Below are 25,665 nucleotides of genomic sequence, written 5' to 3' on the forward strand. Positions count from 1 at the left end.
CAATGAATTACTCACAATTAGATTAATCAGTCAATCACAAACACTGATCACTGCCAAGTTAGTACCAGGAATATTTCTAATGTGAGACATGTCACACCCCTAGGCAGAAGGAAGCCTTTGAGGTGCTTACTTAGTTTTGCTCTCTCTGGTTCAGAATCCTGACTCTAAACTTCAGGTGTAATGCACTGAATTTAGATTTCTATCTATAACAGTACATAACAGTTCTGCAACTTGGACTTCCTAAAGGCAACAAAAAGGTTTGCTGAGAATGACTTGATCCATACACCAGAATGAGAATTTGATTATACTTTGATTACATAGTAGATATATTAATTTGTAAATTGCTGTGCTAACCATATGAGTGAGGCACCGTGCTCAGTACCATGGTTCCATTCGTGACCAAAAGAGGCAAAGTCTCTGACATCAGGGTGCTTTAGTGAAGTAGGGAGGATAGCCCTAAACAATATGATGTCTCTCTCAACCTCTCTCTCTCTCTCACACACACATGCACATATACACACACAAAATAGATTAAAATTATAGTAAGTGCTACAAAGAAAAATAAGGTACCTAAATATAACACGCACACACACACATCACTTCCAGTTCTTCTGAAATATGGAAGTAATGAAAAACTTTAGCTTAGGCTAAGTGAAGAGAAAATATTAAATGAGCAGGATTATGAACAAGGCAGAAAGAATTCTGAGTCTGCATCACTCTGCTATCCCAAACCAACACCCTAGAGATCCAAATCCAGACACATAAAGAAGGGAGGAAAGGCAGACAAATGGTCTACTGATGGAACAGATTGCAAGCAGGCGTGATGCTGTTAGTCCCCAGTCAACTCCCTGTACTCTGGGCAGATCTACTGTTCACGTATGAGAGGAGAGTTCCACAACAGCCCCGAATGAGTTTCGTATACCTGAAATGGCCTGACCGGCAGCGGACAACACATACATCTGACTCTCAAAGATTCTCAGCAGCAACTTCCTTTCCTCCAAAATTATACAGGCAATATGGAGCTTGTTAAGGAGTTCCTGCCTAGTCAGCTTACAGAACATCAGGCAACTGTTCCAGGATCTTTGACTCCTCATTCCTTCTGCCTGAACAGACACTTGGAAGAGGGTTTGAGAATGCAACAGTCTAGGAACTATTAACTACAGGAATATTACTCCTGCAAGACTAATACCCAAACAGTAAGCATGAGTACCAGTTATTGCTAAGCAGTCATACCATTTTTAGGTGTCCAGGAAATCAGTGAGCCATCCATCTCCCATTAGATGTATGGGAAGCACAGTAGTGGAATCATAGGATAATGTGGATAATACAGTTTTGGCGGCTCTCCTTCCCTTTAAAAAAAATTGTTGTATTTTCTGCTGGAGAGGGTGCAGAGAAAAGGGAACCCTCCTACACTGTTGGTGAGAATGTAAACTGGTGCAGCCACTATGGAGAATATGGAGGTTCCTTAAAAAACTAAAAATAGAACTACCATATGATGCAGCAATCCCACTCCTGTGCATACATCCAGAGAAAACTCTAACTCAAAAAGATGCATGCACCCCAGTGTTCACAGCAGCACTATTTACAATAGCCAAGACATGGAAGTAACCTAGATGTCCATCGACAGATGAATAGATAAAAGAAAATGTGATATATATATACACACACGTGTGTGTGTGTGTGTGTGTGTGTGTGTGTAATGGAATATTACTCAGCCATTAAAAAGAATAAAATAATGCCATTTGCAGCAACACTGATGGACCTAGAGATTATCATACTAACTGAAGTAAGTCAAACAGAGAAAAATATCACGACATCACTTATATGGAATCTAAAAAATGATACAAATGAACTTATTTACAAAACAGAAACAGACTCGCAGACAAACTTATAGCTACCAAAGGGGGAAGGGGGTGGGGGAGGGATAAATTAGGAGTTTGGGATTAGCAGATACAAACTACTATATATGAAATAAATAAACAAGAAGGTCCTACATATAGCACAGGGAACTATATTCAATACCTTGTAATAAACTATAATGGAAAAGAAAAAAACTGTTGTCTTCAATATATGTCACCTCAAGCTATGAAAGGATGAATTATACTGGAGAATCACAGAATACGGATCAAGCATGAAAGGGGAGGAAAGTGAGAAGTGGATAGCCACCTAAATAGATGTCATCAGGAAACAGGTCTTGATTTTATAATTTATGCCTCATATGCATTTCTAGAAAGGAATGTAAAAATATTGTGCATCTTCTAAGAAACTCTAATATGCTTGTTAGGAGGGAACTTCACCAATATGATCAAGATCCTTTAATTTAAAATATAAAAAGCATACACCAAACTGATTATAGTAAAACTATAAAATATATATTCTACAGATTCTTAGTTAACTTCTACATACCCTTCCAGTGATAACTTACCAGTACACTGAGTACTTCCAATACTGAGTACTGACCATTACACTACGAATGAAACAGGGATAAAAAAGAAAACCATTAATGCAGAAAAGGCCCTAATTCACAGAAGAAAATAAGGAAGAGATTTAGGAAGAATAACAGTGTATTCAGATGTTTGTAAACCAATGCAAAGTAGGCGTAATGAGAATCTAAACTTACATCATAATAAGGTTAGCAGTATCTCAATATTCTGAGATTTGATAGAACTTGTTCATGATACCACCCCCTGTTCAGAGGAAACAGAACTAAAAGTAGTAAAGGGGGGAAATAGAAGAGAGTGATATGCCACAAGGAGAGATATCTGGAAAACTGAAGCTCAAAGCTTTGTGCAAGCTCTTTGGGTAAGGATTTTTTTAAAAAAAGAAAGAAAGAAAGAAAGAAAACCTGAAGTGACATTGTTAGAGGAGGATACGGTGGGCCATCCAAATAACCACTTTCCTTTGGCTTCTGACACACTTCCTTCCTTCTAGCTGATCTAGCTTATACCTTCCCTGACATATCCTCTTCTTCTGCCCTTCCTTAAGTTCGGTGTCATACCAGACTTCCAGGCTCTGTTCTCATCTATATCCATGAATTTCCTTATTGATTACATTTACTTCCATGTCTCTTATTTCCACCTATAAACAGATGATTCCTAAAGCTATAACTTCTACCCTGATATCTCTTCTAAGCTTCTGCTCCCATCTGCTCTACTCGTCATAAACATTTCAAACATAACATGTCCAAACTGGAACTAGATATCATTCCTATAAAATGTGACGCTTTTCTTCCAACAGCCTGCATCTTAGTTAACAGCACTGCCATCAGGTTGGTTAGAAGCCTCTCTCCTGACTCTGCTGTCTGTCTACCTCATCATTTCTTTCAGTCCTAGCTCTGAAATGTCTCTACCAGCTGAATGTTCTCAGGACAGTGGCTTTTAATTATTGCCCTAACATCCCTTGCCTGTCCTATTGTGATAGCCTTCTAACCATTTTATTCACCTCCAGTCTCTACCTGCCATCCAGACCTCCTGTCTTTCCAGTCTGTCTTCCCCCACTATTAATCCTGGCCTTGAGACAACATAGCTCATGGAAAGCCTTAGGTAGGGTTAGGGTGATTGCATCTAGTAATTATCATATAAGACATTCACACACTGAATGAGAAGTCAGCCTGATAATCTCTAAGGTTGGGCTGCCAACCAAGGACCAGTTGTATAGTCACTGAGCTTGCTGATTCAAAACAAAATTCTTTTGTCCCACCCCAAATGTACTGATTCGAAATCTCCTGAGTTTAGACTCCTGAATTGTATTTTTGTAGACTCTCCAAGTGATTGTGATGAACATCCATTCTTGGAAACTCTAAGATCTTATCCAATTTATAAGATTCAATGATTATAACACTATAATCAGAATCCAATATTTTCTATTCCAAGAGAATAGTTTCAAAAGTATTTTGTGCAATGGCAGCATCATTAAACTAAAGTCTTTGCAGTGGTTCACGTTAAATGAAAAAAACATTCATTTGAATATATAAATTCTGACAACTTTGAGAAAATAATCACAACACATTAGAGGCATCCCTTATACACATTTCTTCCAACACATATATCTAATGGAGATTTCTTAAGTTTCACACATGATGTTAACAGGTTGCACATGAAGAGTTCAAGAATATATTTGACATAAAAACAGTGGTGAATGTTATCATAGAGAAAACATTCAGGAATTAGGGTGCTAATCACGTTTAGATAAAAGCAGTTACGGTTTAGCAGAACAACAGGGGGAAAAAAAGGAGTAAAGTGAAAGCCCTTAAATATTTATATATTTTTTCAGGTGATTCTCTTTAGCTGTTGAAAGGATTCCTGCTTCATGTACCACATAACATCTTTCCTATATCAGTAAATTACTATGGACATTTAGTAGCTCATGACCTAGCAGGGGAAACAGACCCCTATAGAATTAACTGCAGTAGATAATGAATTTCATTGTCATATTAGTGTTATAAATAAGCTGTTATGGAAGAATAAAGATAGGAATGATTAGTCCCTATTTTCTTGTCGTAAAATAGTCTCTATGAAGAACAAATTTGTAAATATGAACCTAAACCCTATGGTATACTAAAGTCTGAGAAGTTGATATCCTACATAATAAGCAGCATATGTGAACACAGGTGCCTAAAAATATAGATACAGGTATATTCATTAGCAATGAGATAGGCGTTTATTTATAATCCTATACACTATATAAAATAACTGTCATATTTAGTCTGGGCTATCCACATACACATTTTTTAAAGTTAAAAGCACAGGTTTTTAAACTAAGCATACATTTTCCCACAGAAACTATTCTGTAAAGTGTGCTGAGGATCCTAGGCTAACTCACAAATCCTATTAAACCCGTAATGCATCTTACTATAAACTAATAGTACTATTTGAAACCTAAGATCTTGAAGAAAAAGACTGGCAAGGCAGAAATAAGAGAAAGAAGAAAGAATGTTTTTGTTTCTTTCTACAACAGAGCTGCCCTTAGACATATTTTGAAAGAACCCCATGCTTCTTTGTCATTGTCAGGGAGGAAGAAATTTCCCTCTACCCTTCTAGGTTCTTCTGGCTGACATCAAGAGAATTAAATTGACATGAGACATTAAGAAGAGAAATCAAAGAGTTTAACAACCTGTAGACATGGGAGAGACTCAGGGAAAATGAGTAACTCACCAAAATGGCCAAAGCCCTCATCTTAAGTACCATCCTCAGCTAAAGACAATAGAGGATGTTGAGGGTGGAGATAGTCAGCTAGGGGAGGAAAAGCACAGTAAGGGTAAAGGTTTTTATGCAGATTCAAGTCTTTGCCTTCTCCACTGACAAGAATTTCTAGAGATTTGGTCATCCTCCTCTTCTGTACAGTGAGGGTGCTACCCTTCCAAATGGAGATTTCCCTTATGAATGCAAATTTTTTTTGGGGGGGGGGCTTCATATTAAACTTGTAGTTTTATTCAGGTTTGATTTTTAACAAATGTGTCAGGGAGAGAGCCCACAGGAAAGGGTGAAGCCGTGGGGGCAGGGCCCTCCCAGATGCCTGAGGAGGGGGCAGGTCCCCTCCCCTCTCCTCCTCTTCCCTTCCCATCTAAAGGGATTTGGGGAGAGACATAGGCAGGGGAGGGGGCTGGTCCCCAGTCTGTGGGGGTGGTGCTTGGGAAAAGGGCTATTGGGGAATAAGGGACCAGACCAGGGATGAGTGGGGGAAGGGCACAAGGAACATTTGCCAGAATCCACAGCTTTCTGATTCCAGATTGAATTTAAAAACAAACAAACAAAAAAAAAACCTAAACCACAAGCAGCACCCACCCGGTCTCCCCCACCAGGGCTGTAGTGCGAGGAGAGAAGAGGAGGGCAGCTTCACCAAGGCTGTGAAGAGAGGGTGTCTCTCCTAGTGGGGTTTTCAGAGTTTCTCCCCCGTCTGCCGTTTCTTAGAAAATAACCAGCTGAAAGTAATTAATATCTCAAAGAGACATATTTGGGGATGGCAAATTCTGCTCCCCTATGCCATCATTACATACTGTTATTGTTGTCTCCCTTACCTCCTAGTAGCCATTGATATTCAAAGCCACTTACTACAATACCCTTGACGAGGAGATACAGGAAGTTACAGCTGTATCAATTAGGATTTGGTTTGGCTACATATATAAGGGAAATAAAAGTTGTTTAAACAAGGTAAATATGATATACACAGTCCAGAGCTAGTCAGTGATTCCACGGTTAACAGGGACTCAGGCTTCCTGCATTTTTCTCTTCCAAATCCCAGAACATGTTTTCTGACCTTAATGTTACCTTATAGTCCAAGATAACTGCTGGAGATCTAGCCATCACGTGTATAGTCCAGTCAACAGAAGGAGAAAGCCAGGAAGGGCAAAAAAGGTACTTTCCAAGATGAGTCATTTTCCTTGAAGGAGTTCTCTGCTTACATCTTTCCGGCTAAAACCTATCACATGGCACACCTGACTGCAAAGTTTGCTGGCAAATGTAGCGTTTTAGCTGCATCCTTTACCACCCTAAATGAAACGGAGATCTGCTGCTGAGGATAAAGGGGAGAATGGATATTTGCAGGCAGTTAATAATCTCTGCCACATTGCTGAAGTGTCCAATGCTCCAGATTACTAACTCCTCTCCTACTCACTCAATAAAGCTATCTCAATTCTATTTTTAAAATCTAATTGACAAGAATGATCCTTTTAGAGCAATGGTTCTCAACTCTGGCTGCAAGTTTAGAAGCACTTAGAGTGCCTTTTAAAAATCCTGATACCCAGGCCAATGAAATCAGAAACTCTGGCACTGAAACCCAGGCCACAGTACTTTTTTTTAAATATCTAAGTGATTCCAGTGTGTAGCCAAGTTTGAGAATCACTGTCCTAAAGAAATTTTAAAAGAAGGCACATAACCCAAATGACGCCAAATTGTCATGTTTTTTTGCAGTGGATTCAAGGACCAATGTTGGTCATCCTTGATGCCTTTGTCTCTCATGTATCCCCACATGCATTTAAACAGCCTATACTGCTTCCAATATTTCTCAAATCTCTCTACACCTTTACCTCATCCCAAATCCACACAGCAATCAAAATAATGTTTAAAACACCCACACAAATCTGACCATGTGATTCCTCTTACTCTACATAGATCCCTCCAATGACTTCCCATTGATCTAAGACTCTCTGCCCTCCAAGATCCCCTCCTGCCTACGTTCCAGACTTAATTTAGGCCACTCATCACATTACTGTATGGAACCTCCTTTCATGCCTCCAATGCCCCCTAGCTCTTTCCTTACAATTAATTTCTAGTTGCCAAACCTACCAAATCCACAAATTCAGCCAAACCACAACACGTGCATTTGCTAATTCCTGTTGAAGGAGATTTTACTGCTCCCACAGACTGAGTCAAGGTCCATGCTCTACTTCTTCATGGTCCTTATCCCACATGTAAGTAATTCTACAAAAGTCCCCCTTACCCCCACCAATTTTTTTTTTTTTTTTTTTTTGGAGGGCAGGGAATATGTTCTTCATCATTTGTTTTCAGAACCTAGAACAGCTCCTGTCACAGAGTATGTATTTGATAATCTAAAGATAAATATTTTATGACTGAATATATGAAGAAAGGAGTAGTATGGGATACTGAGATTAGAAGGGTAGACTGGAGACAAACTCTAAGGATCATAGGCACCTGCTTATAACTTTGGCACAAGTGACCCAAGTCAATATTTCTTCCTTCTTTTTCAATATGTGTCTGTGTCTCTGCAGGTTGTGATTTGATCCCAGTAGAGTATCTTCGCTGGGGTGACCCTGAGCCCATTGCAGCTGTGGTGTTTGCCTGCCTCGGCCTGCTAGCCACCCTGTTTGTCACCGCAGTCTTCATCATTTACCGTGATACACCAGTAGTCAAGTCCTCCAGCAGGGAACTCTGCTACATTATCCTTGCTGGCATCTGCCTGGGCTACTTATGTACCTTCTGCCTCATTGCAAAGCCCAAACAGATTTACTGCTACCTTCAGAGAATAGGCATCGGTCTCTCCCCAGCCATGAGCTATTCAGCCCTTGTAACCAAGACCAATCGTATTGCAAGGATCCTGGCTGGCAGCAAGAAGAAGATCTGTACCAAAAAGCCCAGATTCATGAGTGCCTGTGCCCAGCTAGTGATTGCTTTCATTCTCATATGCATCCAGCTGGGCATCATCATCGCCCTCTTTATAATGGAGCCTCCCGACATAATGCACGACTACCCAAGCATTCGAGAAGTCTACCTGATTTGTAACACCACCAACCTAGGAGTTGTCACTCCTCTTGGATACAATGGATTGCTGATTTTGAGCTGTACCTTCTATGCTTTCAAGACCAGAAATGTTCCAGCCAACTTCAACGAGGCCAAGTATATCGCCTTCACAATGTACACCACCTGCATTATATGGCTGGCCTTTGTGCCCATCTACTTTGGCAGCAACTACAAAATCATCACCATGTGTTTCTCAGTCAGCCTGAGCGCCACAGTGGCACTCGGCTGCATGTTTGTGCCGAAGGTATACATCATCCTGGCCAAACCAGAGAGAAACGTGCGCAGCGCCTTCACCACGTCCACGGTGGTGCGCATGCACGTGGGGGATGGCAAGTCCTCCTCGGCAGCCAGCAGATCCAGCAGCCTGGTCAACCTGTGGAAGAGGAGGGGCTCCTCTGGGGAAACCCTAAGGTAAAAGTTTTGCAGGTGCTGTGGAGCACTGGCCCCTAGGGCAGAAGCAGTGGCGTTTGTTTCCCAGGCCTTTTAGATGCGAAATACCTGAATAACTGAAACTAGGGGAGGCAGGGTGCTGGGAAAGGGCTTTGGACATTTGCACTGAATCGTTTTTATGGAGTTAACTGGGTATGGGCCTAGTGACTTAACCTAAGGCCAGAAACATAAAAGTTGAGATCGAGAAAAAAAAGCAGACTTACAACAAAAGGGAAGTGAGGTCAGAGGGACAGGGAGAGCACAGCTAAATCACTGAGGCAAGGCAAGGACCTCTGGGTCCTGAGGGGACAGAGATACACTGTGGACTAAATTCTAATTCACCCGCATAGAACAGAGAAAATCAGTGTTAACAAAGATTATGCTGAGAGCAGAGCGCCAAGAGCCTTACACATCTGACTGCACTTACAGGTGCCTGAACCTCTCTCAAGCCCAGAAAAAGCCTTGACTGCCCATCCCACAGAGGCACAAGAAATGTAGAATTTATACTTTCATTCTTAATGGGCAACTTGAACTCTTCGGGACATGTCTAAGTAGCTGAAAGGGGCAAAACAACAAAGGGGCTTTGCATATAACCTTCCTAAACAACCAGCCAGTTTCCCACTTTCTCTGTTGTCCATAGTCCCATCCCATCCACCAAGGCCAGTATCCCAGGTAGTAGTTATCGGCCAATTGCCATCTTGAAGCCAACAGCCAATGATATCCCTCCATGTGGAGGGCTTTCTTATGTGATAAATGCCCCCTAAGGCACTTCAAAAGGCAATGAGATCATCTTATCAGTGGCTTGAGAACAAATTTGGAGGTATTAAAAAGGCTACATAGATTGTTACCGGGAATAATATTTAAGAAAACACATCAAAAGAGCTAGTCAGAGCATCAGTCTGCAAACTCTACAGAGATTTGAGAATTCTCCTAAAATCTAGACAAATAAGTGGAAGATAAACATTTTTCAAATGGAAGATAAATAGCTAAATACTAATCCTTGAACAATTCTCTTATACCATCATTTAGCCTGCCTGAAAAATCCTACTTTCCTATCAGCCCTGATTCTTCAAAGCCTGAATTATGGGTGATGGTAAAGGTACTGTGTCTGCTGAGGACTAAAAAGGACTCACAGGATACTTGGGAGTTTATCCGCATGGCCCAATTCATTTGCATTATTAACTTGTATCCTTGCCTCTCTCAATTCTCTTCTGATTCCTATATGCCTCTCATCTCTTTCCACATACACTGTGCAAGGTATTCAACTAAACTGTAAACCTTGGGAAAAATAACCTCTTCTACTTCCTCAATAAATCCTGGGTATGTCATGGCCTATACATAGAAGACCTTCCATATATCTAACTGCTGACATATTTTCCATCTGCCTTCCTGACTTCTAAAACATTCTTTTTCTGCAACTTCTGCAAGATAAGCCTTTTATTTTGTCCAAGAAAATTTATTTTTTCCGAACTTTTATTTTATCAGCCTTTCTTTAAACTCTCTCTTCAAATAAAATCTTCCAGGGCATCCTGATAGATAAACCAGATGCTGGAGGGACGGAATTGTGAGACTGTGCCTAAACGCCCCCAAAACTCACCAGGGCAGGCTCCTTGCAGAGAACATGGAGCAACGGTGAAGAGCACTGGCCTTGTAGCCAGCTTGTTCTGAGTTTGAACACTGGCACTACCATTTCTTGTCTCTGAGCCTTGGTTCCTTCATCTGCCAAATTGAGATCATATCACCTACCGCATAGGATTGTCAAGAGTGAAAGAAATACTGTGTGCAAAGGCCAAGCACACAGTAGACAGTTTATTGGAGGTAGCAGAGTGCAGAGCCGGGCAGCACTGGGATTAAACATCCCAGTTAGCTGGGCAGCATCACTTACTCACCGTATAACCACAGGCAAATCACTTAACGTCTCTATGCCTCTATTTCCTCCTCTGATGAGTGGAATTAATGAAATACATATCACATACAGTGGTTGTAAGACTAAATAAGTAAATACATGTAAATGTATGCCACACAGTAAGTACTTCTTAAGTGTTTGCTATTATTATTAACTAAGTTAACAGCTGTCAGTCTTTTTCCATACCTGAATGTCTCTGTGTCAGGTATGCAATGAGGATGATCTTCATAACAAAGAGAGCATCATATAAGGCAGAACAGACCTATACATACATTGATTGTATAGCCTGGGCTTTCTAGAGCATCTCCATTTTTACATTGTCTAGCTTCTAGCCAGACTGTAGAACATACCCTTTGTCCCAGTCTAAGCAGGATAAGCTTGGGAGTGGAGGCCTTGACTACCTTGTTCATCACTGTGCCTCCAGGGCCTAGAAGTACTGAGAAGGGTGCTTGACACATAGAAGACACTCAATAATCATTCATTGGTATGTTTGTTGAATGAATGGACTGGAGAATGTAGTAATGTGGTAGCTACTTTTTGCTTGTCTTCAAGTGTGCACACTACTTCCCCCTAGTGGTTCTACTAACTTTCATAAGATTAAGCCTACAATGATCAGTTGTTTTTTGTTTTAATTAATTTTTAGTGGAGTATAGTTGCTTTAAAATGTTGTGTTATTTTCTGCTGTACAGCAAAGTGAATCAGTTATACGTATACATATATCCACTCTTTTTTAGATTTCCTTCCCATTTAGGTCACCACAGAGCACTGAGTAGAGTTCCCTGTGCTATACAGTAGGTTCTCATTAGTTATCTATTTTATACATAGTAGTGTATATATGTCAGTCCCCATCTCCCAATTCATCTCACCCTCCCTTCCCCCCTTGGTAACCATAAATTTGTTCTCTACATCTGTAACTCTATTTCTGCTTTGCAAATAAGTTCACCATTTTTCTAGATTCCACATATAAGCGATATTACACGATATTTGTTTTTCTCTTTCTGACTTACGTCACTCTGTATGACAATCTCTAGGTCCACCTTCGTCTCTGCAAATGGCACTATTTTGTTCCTTTTTATGGCTGAGTAATATTCCATTGTATATATATGTACCACATCTTCTTTATCCATTCCTCTGCTTATGGACATTTAGGTTGCTTCCATGTTCCTAGCTATCATAAATAGTGCTGCAATGAACATCAGCATGCATGCATCCTTTCAAATTATGGTTTTCTCCGGATATATGCCTAGGAGTGGGATTGCTGGGTCATATGGTAGCTCTATTTTTAGTTTTTTAAGGAACCTCCATACTGTTCTCCACTGTGGCTGTAACAATTTACATTCCCACCAACAGTGCAAGAGGGTTCCCTTTTCTCCTCACCCTCCCCAGCATTTATTGTTTGTAGATCTTTTGATAATAGCCAATCTGACTGATGTGAGGTGATACCTCATTGTAGTTTTGATTTGCATTTCTCTAATAATTAGTGATGTTGAGCATCTTTTCATGTGTTTGTCGGCCATACGTATGTCTTCTTTGGTGAAATGTGTATTTAGGTCTTCTGCCCATTTTTTGATTGGGGTGTTTGTTTTTATGATATTGAGCTGCATGAGCTGTTTGTATATCTGGGAGATTAATCCCTTGTCAGTTGCTTCGTCTGCAAATATTTTCTCCGATTCTGAGGGTTGTCTTTTGTATGGCAACACAAAAGACCCCGAATAGCGAAAGCAATCTTGAGAAAGAAGAATAGAGCTGGAGGACTCAAGCTCCCTGACTTCAGACTATGCTACAAAGCTACAGTAATCAAGACAGTATGGCACTGGCACAAAAACAGAAATAGAGATCAATGGAACCGTATAGAAAGTCTAGAGATAAACCCACACACCTATGGCCACCTAACCTATGACAAAGGAGGCAAGAATATACAATGGAGAAAAGACAGTCTCTTCAGTAAGTTGTGATGGGAAAACTGAACAGCTACATGTAAAAGAATGAAATTAGAACACTCCCTAACACCATACACAAAAATAAACTTAAAATGGATTAAAGACCTAAATATAAGTCTGGATACTATAAAACTCTTACAGGAAAATATAGGCAGAACACTCTATGACATATATCACAGCAAGATCTTTTTCAATCTACCACCTAGAGTAATGAAAATAAAAACAAAAATAAACACATGGGACCTAATTAAACTTACAAGCTTTTGCACAGCAAAGGAAACCATAAACAAAGCCTGCTGTGATCTGTATTACAAATATCCCCTGCACTCCTGTGGTCATCAGTTTCTGCTCAAGATTCCCACCCACTGATCTCATGTTTTGCTATAATTCTAACATTCCTCTAGTAACATTAGATTACTATTTTCAACTATTTCATTTCTAATTTAGTAAATAAAAGGGCAGCATAAGCAACAAAATTCACTGATAATGCCAACAGAAACAGGAATTCTTAGGATTTGGGGTCCTATTTTAACTTGTTTTCCCTACAGGGTCATGTAGTTGTTTTATTTTATTTTATTTTTTATTTTTTTTGGGAAGTTCTTAAACAGAGGGCTTTATTTTATTTTATTTTTTTACACAGCAGGTTCTTATTAGTTGTCTATTTTATACATATCAGTGTATACATGTCAATCCCAATCTCCCAATTCATCCCACCACAACCACCCACCCCGCCCCCCACCACTTTCCCCCCTTGGTGTCCATACGTTTGTTCTCTACATCTGTGTCTCTATTTCTGCCCTGCAAACCAGTTCAACTGTACCATTTTTCTAGGTTCCACATATATGAGTTAATATACAATATTTGTTTTTCTCTTTCTGACTTACTTCACTCTGTATGACAGTCTCTAGATCCATCCACGTCTCTAGGGTCATGTAGTTCTTAATGATTGGATTCTGTAGTCAGTACATCTGGGTATTAGAATATGAAAGAAGGTACAGAGGGACCTTTGGCAATTTTTGGCTTTTCTGTATGAGGTCTTGGCAAATGCTGGTCTGTCTATATGATTATAGCTGAGACAGGCTATCCTCTGATTATATAGAGACTTCTTTTTGCCATTAACCAGGATATTCACGCTGGAACCTGCTTCTGATATAGAGAAGAAGAAAGGCCAGAGAAAGCTACAATACCCTTGCATCACATACATCCCATAGCTGCTCCCTGCTTTGAAGCTATAATTCTAAGAAATAAAGTTAGATCCAAACTAAAATTCCTCTATACCTCCCATGAGCTCTCAACTAAGTATTCCTTCTCTGTGATCCAAAATCAAGATGTTCAGAACATTGTAGATATAACTGCTTATGTATGGATTTATCTTTCCTTTTAGTTTATAGTTTTATAAAGGCCAGTATGTATCACATTGCCTTTCACACTGGGGCTTAATTAATGGGGAACAAGTGAACTTGGGTGCTCCTAATATTTTCACATTTTAGTCTAAATTACCTTCATTAGTTGTGCTTCTCAGGCTTGAATTCTGTAATATGCCAATAAGCCTATCTGTTGGGATCTAGAGTGACATTAAATACGTAACCGAAATCTTTGGATGTAGGTCTTTGGGGAGAAGCAGCTGCTCTGCTCAGCCTAGACTGGTTCTGCTTGCTTCCATCTAGTGTATGGTGAAGTAGGCTGCTATAAATCCAGATTGGGTTTGGGCCCTGTTTCCGAAAAGGCTTATATATGTCCCTTCCACATCTCATGGCAGACGGTGAGGGCTCCATTTTAAAGAGGATACTAATTGCCTAATTTAGAGTGAAAAAGATAATAATAACTTCTGAGGTTATAGTAACTATATTTCCAAAAGTTAGTGCACACTCTGCGTGAATTTGAACAAGGTACTTCAGTCTGTTTCCTTACCTGTGAAATGGTAGATAATAACCCCTGTTGTGAGGAGTAACTGAATTTATATGTATTAAATGCTTTCTATCAGCACATAGAAAGCACTCAATAAATGGTAGGTAAATCTTTAGAAGTGTGTTCAGCTGCAAGTAAACCTGCTTTTCAGAGATTTACATGACTTGTTTGCATTTCATTTTCCTCGTGTTACAAGAAATATGTAGATAGCCTGCTCCTGGCATTCCTCCAGGGCTCAGTGATGCCAGAGCCAACATCTCTGCTATTCTCTAGGCCTTTTACAGATGAATGCACAAGAGCTCCATGCATTGTACCCCTTTATGAGGGAAAACAATAATCTTCTCAGAGTCCCCTAAGAATTGCCTTTATGTCTTATTGGCCCAAACTGTCTCAATATAGCTACCCCTAGCTGCAAGAGAGTATTGGAAAGCATGCATTTAGCTTTTACATCTTCTGAAATGGAGACTGAAAGGGAGGAAGGTGTAAAGTGCTTGTTGGATACACCAGTGAATAGTGTCTACCATGGAAAGTGAAGTACCTAGTAGTATTAGTGGCAGTAGTAATATTAACAGAATTGTCTAGTAGTCACAAAATACTGAAAGTGGAAGCAATAATCATTCCCATTTTTCAAATGAGGGGTTTGTGGTCCAGTACGGTTAGAACACTTGTCCATGGTCTCATGACTAGTTAAGTTACGGAGCAGTTTTTAACTCAGGCCTTAGCTTTCTGGCATCGGAGTGGAGCATCTCCCAGAATGTATTCTTTGGAAAGCTAGTCTGACAAAATTGCTCCTTGAAAAAAAGTTATTTGGTCAAACAACCTTGAAAAAACTCTGACTATTCTTTTACCGGAGATAAACACTGAAAAGTCTTGCAGTGTATAAACCAATCATTCATGTGTTAATTCTTTTCCATCTTTCCCCAAGCTTACTGAACACAACACTACTTTTTCAAGTAACTCCCTTAACATTCTGGAGAATTGATACTACAAGGGTGATTCTCTTTGGAAACCATCATCATAGCCAAAAGAGAAGAAAGGTTTCTGGGGGCCTGAAGAATAGTTCATATCTTCAGTAAGAAGGGGGCTAGAAAGAGCCAATTCCACCTCCGATCTTGGAGAGAGAATCACTTTTCTTCTCTGAGCATCTAAGGGAAGAATAGAGCTAATTCTAACAGATCTGAGCAGTTTTCTGAGAAGTTAAATAGGCTCACCCTAGAGCACAAAAAAGAAAGGTGCCCGGAGTCAGTCATTCAGTTCACTGAAATAGCCAAGGGGAGATTTTTATTTAAAAGGGAGTGAGTCACTATAGATTTTTTTATAGAGAAACATACTATTTATGCCATCAATGTATAGAGGTCCCTGTGATTAACATTTTGGTTCTAGACACTAATTTTCCAGCACGACATGGTGCAGCATCAAATCACTGTCAGGCAGATAATGCCATGCTTCCGTTTAGGGCCTTCACTTCAGCTGCAAATTGACAAATGAACACAAAACCAGTTCTGACCTAAATAAAGCATTGAATTTGATGAGTCTAAAGTTCTGGCTCTACAACATTCAGAATTTCCAGGGTCATGGAGCTGAGGTTCTGAGAAGCAGTGGGCCTTTCATGGCTAAATTAATGACAGAGGCCTATAGCCCTCAATTACAAATTTTATCAGAAGGTAAAACCCTCCCCAGGGTTTCTAGTCAGGTGGCAGAAACGTTAGCACTGTCTCCACCTTAATTTTAGAAACTATCATTTGCTACTTTTGTTTTAATTAACTAATTAACTTGGCTTTAATTAACATTGGCGTGAAGGCCCACTCAGGCTATTTGCTAAAGCAACTGCTAGTCCTTTCACATACACTGCCCACATTGCAATTTGCCTGGAATTGGCTCTCTTGTGTGAATTCCAATATACCCAACTATTATCAGAGCTTTCATGATTTCCAACTGCTTAGATTTCATTAAGTGGTGATTGGTCTTTATGAAGTGATGTTCATGCTATTTCTCCCTCTTTAGAATCCTCTGCCTCTTTCTTCTCTTTCTCCAGATCTTTTTTCTCTTCCAAGGCCCAGGTTCCTCAATGAAACCCTATGAGCTTAACCCTATCTCACAGACTTTCCCTCAACTGGACTCAGAACATTTAGCAGACATTCCTCACACCTTCTTCAATTATTATGTATTCACAAACATTTACTGAGAACTGAGCATTCCCAGACACATCCTGGGGATGTGAGGGTTGTTTTGTGTATGTATGCAGTAGTTTCACAACTATCTAATGAGATCTTAAAAGTATTTGGATTAACATATACACACTACTATATATAAAATAGATAACCAACAAGGACCTACTGTATAGCACAGGTAACTCTACTCAATATTTCATAATAACCTATAAGGGAAAAGGATATGAAAAGGAACACACACACACACACATATAACTGGATCACTGTGCTGTACACCTGAAACTAACACGATATTGTAAATCAACTATACTTCAACTTAAAAACCATCTCCCTCAATGCCGAGCATAGTGCGGACACACAGCAGTGCTCGGAGATAGATGGATTATGAATCTGGTGGGCATCAGCTCTTAGGGATCACACTGCCCCCGTGAGAAAGACCACTCAGTTCACTGACTTGATTGCCCAGATTTTAGCTGATAACGCTTTGCTCTAGAAATATACGAAGAAATACATTTTCCTAAAATCCAAACCCTGTTTTTTAATCAAGCCTCCATGAAGTGCCTGCTCTGTGCCAAGCACTGTTATAGATTCTGTGGATACAGAGATAAATAAAACATAGTCTTTGAGGTGCTTTCAGTCTCCTGAGACAGAATTAAAAACAGGTAAGTTCAATAAAGGGCTACAGGGCCGTGATAGGAGTCTACAGGGAAACAGTGGGGCCTAAAAGTAGCAGCAGTAAATTCTACATGCTGGGAATTAGCAAAACTTTCCAAGGGAACCAGTTCAAATGATAGAAACTATCTGAACATTTTAATCTCTGGTAAGATGTCTTCAGGGCTTCTCTACTGGCTAACACAGGATACAGCCAAACTCTCATTACCTGGCAGGAAAGGCCCCTGGTGGTATAACAACTCCTTCCCTGGCCAGACTTGCATCTAGTCACTCCCTGCTTGACTTTCCATACTGACCCACTCACAATTTTCTTGCTTTCAGGCCTCTATCAAGGTGGCTACTTTGGTATAAAATATACTTGCCCCACTCACCTTCAACTCTCACTTGGCCAACTCATACCCATCTTCAATATCACTTCTACTGGAAAGCCTGTCCTGACCATCTGGAACTGCATTAGGTCCCTCTCTTCATGGTCCAAATAAGCATGTGCTTCTCCGTGTAGAGCACTTATCAAGTTTGTTAAAATTACCTGCTTAACTGTAAGTCTCCCTTACCCATGCACATAAGCGCACATGTGTACACACACACACACACACAATACTGTGAATTTACTAGGCACAAGGCCATGTCTTACCCATTTTCTGTGCCACTGGCGCCCAACACAGTACCAGACACATAGTCAGCACTCAAAAATACTTGTTAAATGAATGCATGGACAGATGGATAGATATACAAATAATGATGTTTGAGCAATTGATACCCCGGCATTTGACAATGAACAAAGAAGGACTAAAGATAGTGAATAATTATATTTATTGAGCACTTGCTATGGGCCAGGCACTGCTTAAACCCCTTATAAGTATTAACTCTTTTAATCCTGATTTTATAGATGAGGAAACTGAGGCAAGCAGTCGAGAATTTACTTGCTCGAGTCCATACAGAGTAAGTAGAAGACGCAGGATTAGAAGAAAGGCAGGCTGGTTTCAGAGCCCAAGCGGGTAACCATTAAACGGATGTTCCCCATTCCAGCTCTTATACATTGTGGCCTGAACTGAGAAAAACTGAGATTGAATGAGTGTGGAGACCGACTCTCCTCCAAGGAGTTTCCCTGAAATCTTCTCCCTGGTTCTTTACTGTACTGTACTTTCTCGACATGGTCTTACCTTCAGCTGAGCCTGACAGGACTTACTTTTATGCTGTATATGAATAACGTACACAGAAGCCTCTGAGATAAAATTTGAACTTTAAGGGCTGCCTGAAATCTTTTCTGTGAGTGGCGATATTTAAGTATCTGTACAGATGTTGCTTGTAAGGAAAAAAAAAATCTGACTGACCCACTTTTACTACTTATTATAACTGGGAATTATAAAGATTTACACTACTTTCCTGTATAATAATAATTCTTCTCCTCCCACTCCCCCTCCCACTCCCCCTCCCCTCCTCCTCCTTGTTTTTCTTCCCGTCTAATCTCATATACAACCTCATGAAATAGGCAAGGAATCCTGATGTTTCCCACCTTGGTCCAGTCCAATTTAATTCCAACCAGAGTTTCTAAAGTAATCCCTTTACACTGGGAGCACTGCTGAATTCTAGGAATATAAAGATAAATAAGACAAAAACCCTGCCCTTAGGAGCAGCTCACAGAAGAGTGGGGAAGACCGACCCATACACAAATCATTAATTTTTATAGTGTATGAAGTAATAAAGGAAAGAATGCACAGAGGAGGCAGAGGTCACTAAAAAGGGCACTCTGTCCAATCCGGGGGTTTCAGGAAGGCTTCCTGGAAGGGTGACACCAGGGTTGAATCCCAAAGGCTGGAAGATAAGTGAGCCACATGAAAACCAAGGGGTACACTGTTCTGGGGAAGAATATGAATGACAGCCCAGAGGTATGATCCAACTGCTGTGTGCAGGGAATTAGAGTGTGTAAAATGTGGGTCAACAGACGACAGGAAATGGGCTGGAGAGGCTGATAGGAAAGAGGTTTAGCCTGAGGATCTGTCTGCTGACTACCTCCCAGCTCCCTCGATTCCCTTTCAATAACCTCTTTGTTTAACACCCACTTTAGATATCTAATTTCCTCACACTCACAGCCACCTCCCAACAGCAACTCGACGCCTCCCCACCCGTCCCCAAGCAAAACTTAGGTGTCCTCAACCCTTTCTCCCTGCTAGAGAACAGACAGATTCATTTGCGCTTTTACAATAACAATTATCAGTGACCTGCTTCATCCTTTATGTAGTAAACACTTATTGTGCAACTACCTTGTTACAGAGACTGTGCCAGGTACTTTGATGTATATCATCTCATTGGATCCTCACACAATATTATATAATAAAAAGCACTACCCACATCCACAGGTAAGAAACAATAATAAGTGAGACATGTAGAGGTTAAGCTACTTTAAGTTAGTGCATATTTAATGAGTAGTAAGTTTCTGATTCAAACCCAGGTCCATAGGTTTTCATAGCTTGTTTTCATTCTAATATTGCCTTCCTGCAGATTCATTTTCTCAACCATGTATCTCATTTTATTGCTGTTTTTCATAAATAAGGTCACTGTGAAGGTACTTCTGCCGCATAAAATATTCATATTTTGATACTGATTTTCCACCCAGGGAAATGACCCCAAAGGTGACCTTTTTTTGGGTACACAGACAGACCAGTCGAGGTGACATCATGGAACAAGGTAGCCTGTCGGTGCCGCTTATGTTCCAAGTCAGCAGAAGTAGCGTGGTATGGGGAAGTGAGCCTGGTCGGCAAGGACGGGGATTCCAGTCCTGGTTTGGCCACGTCCAAGCTGGGATCTTAGACAAAACACTTAACTCTCAGAGCCTCTGGCCGGCGAGGACAATAATACACATCACTCTCTGTATTATGCTCACCGGGTCCCTGCGAGCGTAACACAGAGTATGTCCCACAGTCCAGGTTCATGAGCTGTGATCCCTAATCATGCAGTCATCTCAGCTCCTGTCGACCCCACACACAGCTCTGGGGACATAATATGAGGAGGTTCCATAACCTCATTCTTCGGGAAAATTACTGAAATAGAAATATTTGACCTTGGAAATCTGGCCTGAATTACTAGTAAATCACTGCTATATCCTGGGGCCACTTGCCTTCCAAATTTCCATCATATTCTTAGGTGCTGGGTTAAGAAGTTTCCCTTAAACTAGTTTTTTACAAGTTAGGCTTTCCTCAGAGTTTAAAGGTGATTCGTGGTTTAGCCATTTTTCTCATTCTCCTTGTGGTTTTGGTAGTGCATGTATATTTCTTCATGAAAAAAAATTTTGTCTTTTAACTTGACCTAGAATATATGGCTCCATTTCACCTAATGTACAGAAATGAGATGACAAATCACTCTGGTAATATTTATACATAACATAACATGAAGCTCTCTTTGGTGAGGCAAGTGTGTGCTCACATTGTTCACTTACATTTAACCAAAAAAAAAAAAAAAGGAATAGATGGAAAGAATCACAACATCCCTCACATGCACAAGCTTGCTGCCCCGCCTGGCTCTAAGGCAACACAACTGATACCCAGGATGGTGGGAGCTGCCAGAGAACGTGACTCTCTCTGCTGAGTTAAAATGGCAGAGCCAAAAATGCAAACTAATAACACTATTTTCTCTAATTTGTTATTCATGTGGCTTTTTTAGTTGGAGAGAAAAAGAGAGACCATGACTTGGTAAACAAACAGATCTGTCACTGACCTTGCTCTTCCGAGAAACAAACAATAACTGAAAACAAAGTATGGTAAACCTAATGAAGCTCCCAGGGAAGATAAGGAAAATTACAACCCACATTTGTTAAGCAAGTCCCAACTACCTGTGACAGGTAATATTGATTAATATTGATTAATGTGCCGACACAGGCCTCACACTTTGAGAACCACAAATTTCCATATTCTAAGCTCACAACAACCATGTGAATTAGATATTATTCTTCTTCTCTGCTTCAAAAGTGAGAAAACTGAACACCAGAGAGGTTAACTGATTTGTCCAAGACTGCACAGCTGTTAAGGGAAAACAGGTGGGATTCAAACCCAAGGTCCTCTGAGTCTAAACACCATGTCTTTTCCATAACAGCATGACTGATAAGCTCTAAAGGGGATGTATCAAGTGGATGATTGTTCCTCCTTCCTGTTTGCCCCATATTAGGACTTCGGCTCTGTGGACTCATTAAACTCTAGGGCATGGCCTGCCCATTCTCTTACCTAGGGATAAGATAAATCACACTGCTATTACAGGAGGCTTGCTGTTGGTTGGATTATTAAGCATACTTTCCACTCTCTGCTCATCTAGAGTCGGAGATGACTCTAAAACGTTCTTCCACCCTCTCCCCTTCCGGCTGTGGGGCATACACATCTGCCTCCCTGAAGCCAACATCCAATCAGGAGATCGGCCACCATTCCTCTACACTCAGATCCAAATACACAACTGCACCAGTGCCAAATTGGGGGACGTGGTTAACTCACAGGAGATGGGAAAAGGCCTTGGGATTTGAATTGGCCAGAATTTCAGTATGTGGTCCTCACATAAAATTGCCCTAAGAACAAAAGCAAGAGCAACCAAGCAAAGACACTTTCTTTAGTCTTAGATGGCATGGATAGAACAAAGGAGGTAATGGAGTGGTACAATATCAGCATGGATGTCCTCTGGGGTGGGCAGAATGACTCCCCAACATGGTAACATCCCACTTGCTGGAACCTATGAGGATGTTCCCTTCCATGGCAAAGGGACTTTGAGAAGGCTCTTTGTTAGAGCTCTTGAGAAGAGATTATCCTGGATTATCCAAGTGGGCCCAGTGCAATCACAAGGGCCCCTATAAGAAGGAGGCAGGGATATCAGTCAGAGAGATCTGAAGATGCTGTTCTGCTGACTTAGAAGATAGAGGGAGGGTCTAGAGGTCAAGGCAGCCGCTGGGAGTTAGAAAAGGCAAGGAAATGGACTGTTCCCTAGAGCTTCAGAAGGCATGAGGCCCTGCTAACACCATGATCTTAGCCCAGTGAAAGCCATTTTGGACTCCTGATCTACAGAACTGTGAAATGATAAATTTGTATTGTTTTAAGTCACTAAGTTTGTGGTCATTCATTACAGGAGCAATGGAAAACATACACCCTCTGTAAGATCTGGAGAACAAATACTGACCACAGCACTCCCAGAAAGATATCTTGCCTCAGGCAGAAAGAGAGGAGATTTTGGCCTTCTCCACACAAAACTCCTGTGAGGTTCCATGACATTCACGACATTCTCCAAGGTTTTACTCTGGTCAAATGTGACTCTCTCTCTCTCACACACACACACACACACACACACGCACGCATGTACGCACTCTACCAGAGATCACTGAGGCAAGAACATTTCTTTATTCATCCCAAGGTTGGATCTGAGCAGGAACTCAGTAAACTGTCATTGTGGTCGCACAGGAGATAAAAAGGAGATCAAGCCCTACTGAGGCCCTACTTTCGCTCCTCAAAGTATAAAATGGCCCCACTGTGCTACACCATCCATCTCAACTTCTCCCTAGGTTATGTCCTGTCCACTTCACTCTGGATCCCACCAGAGTCCTGGCCAGAAACTGAGGGAAGCAGGGCCCACTTGACTCACTGGTGAGAGTCTGGCACACCGGAGAGCGTGTTCTGACTCAGACAGACACGTTGTGACACTGCGGGAGTTGGGGGGCGGGGGTGGGGAGGAAGGAGCATCTGAGGGAAATGAGAGAGAACTTGAGTTCAAAGTGAACTGCGGACACGTCCCTCAGGGACTATCCAGCCACTGGGTACAGCCAAGTGTGCGGCCAATCACTGAAGAATGGTCCAGGGCAAAAGTAGGCTTTTCTCCTCCAGGCACAGAGCTAGTGGCTGCCAGCACAGCACAACGAGAACCAAATGCTCCAGTCCAAACGGACGAGCAAGCACTTTTCTCTTTCGATAGTTAACTAATGAAAATATAAGAAAAAATCGATTTCAACCTCCACTCACAACAGGAGTCTAACTTTAGGACTTGTTTTAATCTAAAGGATGTTGGAAATACCTGATGATACTTGAGAAAAACTGAGCAAACTGACTTCAGTGAAGAACTTGCACAGACACATCAGCAGAATATGTTAATGTGCCGAATGGGAGCTGAGCAGATGCAGACTTCTGATGTCTTGCCTGTCTCTTTCACTTTCAAACTCCAAATCCCTGCATCAAAGCACATGTTATCTAATTTCCCCTTGGATATTTCCAGAGGCTTTCGTTTAATTGTAGTCACTGTACAGATACTGCATTGTGACTGCTTCTCTGGGGAGAATGGTGCCAGGCAGAGAGCGACCTGTGGGCTGAAAGGAGCAGACAGCCTTTCAACTCCAGGGCATTTCTAACCATCCTCAGTGATGCTAGTGAAGGCCCAGACTCTCCCCTTCTTTCCTCCTTTCCTTGTCCCACAACCCTCGTCCCCACCCCCCAGCAGTCAGCGGACTAGGTCCCTCTCCTGCCACCAGGTGGCAGGCGGGGGTCTCTAGGCATCTCCGGTGGTAGAGAGCGTTTCCGTTCTAGATGCCCTCAGCTTGTGTAGCAGTGATAGAGAACTGCCACTGTGGGCTTGGACAGAACTTGATGCACGCAGCCGGAAGCAAACTTCTGCAGAAGCAGCGCTAACAGTAGATGCACTGACTCCCAGCTGTACCAACTGAAGAAGACTCCTAATACAAACTTGTTGGTTTTCTCGTCATTGTTGATATCACATTTCCACTCCTATAAAAATGGTATGGCATATAAAAGCTGGGAAAAAGCAGTATTATTCCCTAGAATATGGATGCTAGATTTTTATAACATACATATTATTCTCATACATCATAGAGGAGCCTTGCCTAAATATTCTCCCACCACTCACTTTTGCCACCAGAAATGCCTTTCAAATCCAATAGGTCATGTTCCCAGTGTTCAGTCTTCAGGAATCAAACTGACTACTATCAAGATCTTCCATTTACTGAGGATGCACCAAGTGCCCATGAGTGCTATTTATTTAATCCAATTCATTTCTTCCAATAACCCTGTTCAAAAGTGTCATTGTGCCCATTATACTGATGAGGATTAGAGAGATGAAGACACTTGCCCAAAGTGGTGAGTGGCTAACCCAGGGTTTGAACTCAATTGTTGCAGTTAAGAACTTTAGCCTTAAAATGCACTAAAATTTAAGACTTTCTCTAAAGCTTGACCTTCGGAATCAGAAGCCAGTCTGCCCTGTCACCTGCTTCGTCACATCATTTCTGGAGAGGAACAAAGCATGATAAAAGGGCAGGTAGCCTTTCACTTCAGTGAAAATTAATGAGTTCGATTCTGCAGCATTTTATATCTGGGGCTCAGTGCAAGTGAGGTGGGGCTCGGGTCTGCTGGCAGGAGGGGGATGAGAAAGGACACCGAGGATGGGGTCAGGCAGTCACTGCTTCTGGATTTAAAATCAAGCTTGTAGGCACTCCCGCCGAAAGTTTAAACAGGCAGAGCCTAGAAAAGAGAAGGTGAAATATAGGATGTAGGAAAAGGATAACCCCAATGATGATGCTGATGACGATAGCTTACTTCTATTGAACATTTACAATGTTTCAGGCACTATTATCAGTGCCTCATAAACATTCATTGAATCCTTAAGACAACCCTGTGAAGTAGGTAACACTAACAGTGTCATTTTATAAATGAGGGAATTGAGAGACAGTGCAGTAAAGCCAATTGGCCAAGGACAGATATCTGGAAAGGATTTGGACCTTGAATTCTAATCCAAGCAGTCCACAGCCTTCACTATCAGAAATTATAAGCACTAAGACTGTATTTGAAAGGGTAGTAAAGAGTTTGTATGTAGGAATCAACAAAAGGTCAGGACTGAGAAAGACTTGAGAAAGTGTCATCATCACTGTAATTTGATTTAGGTTGGACATCCTCCTGTTTAACTTCCTCGACAAACTAAATGATTATCCGTTGCCCCATTTTCTTTTGTTAACAGCTTCCCTTACTACTTTCTCTTTCTGTGAGTCTTAGAGCCACTGTCTAGCACACCCCGCTGAGTTATAATCCAGTTAAGGCCCAAAGCCAATCTGGCTTGGTCATCAGAGCAAGTACACATGAAAAGGACATTTCAGTTTCTTGGCTAAAATGTCTGCATAAGGCAGACAGCACTGACTTGAACTAAACTGCTCCAGGAATGGGATATGTCTCCTAAAGGCAGATTCAGATTGGGTATATGGTTTCATTTTTCTCAGTTATGATTTATGTTTTATGATTTCTTTTTATTCCCTTTCTTCAAATGAAGACTATTTCTAAAGTTGCCAATTTAAAACTGTTTGAGATGGGGAAGGTTTCTTTTAAAAGTGATTAGATACAGTTAAAATTCACCAGACATTTCTT

The 25,665-nt window shown here is 41.1% G+C and overlaps 1 protein-coding gene and 1 long non-coding RNA gene across 9 annotated transcripts in view; one reads left to right on the forward strand and one right to left on the reverse strand.

Annotated features, from left to right (window-relative positions):
* GRM5 (glutamate metabotropic receptor 5) overlaps positions 1-25,665 on the forward strand; it is a 534,341-nt gene that overhangs the window by 462,784 nt on the left and 45,892 nt on the right. For all 5 annotated transcript variants that reach the window (XM_061202741.1, XM_061202744.1, XM_061202745.1 and 2 more), the window contains exon 7: positions 7,727-8,666. In XM_061202741.1, coding sequence (XP_061058724.1) covers positions 7,727-8,666 — 940 coding nt within the window. The remainder of the gene's footprint in view (positions 1-7,726; positions 8,667-25,665) is intronic.
* LOC133099222 (uncharacterized) overlaps positions 1-25,665 on the reverse strand; it is a 243,028-nt gene that overhangs the window by 171,813 nt on the left and 45,550 nt on the right. The window lies entirely within an intron of this gene.

Source organism: Eubalaena glacialis, chromosome 10, assembly GCF_028564815.1.
Source record: "Eubalaena glacialis isolate mEubGla1 chromosome 10, mEubGla1.1.hap2.+ XY, whole genome shotgun sequence".
Classification (NCBI taxonomy): Eukaryota; Metazoa; Chordata; class Mammalia; order Artiodactyla; family Balaenidae; genus Eubalaena; species Eubalaena glacialis.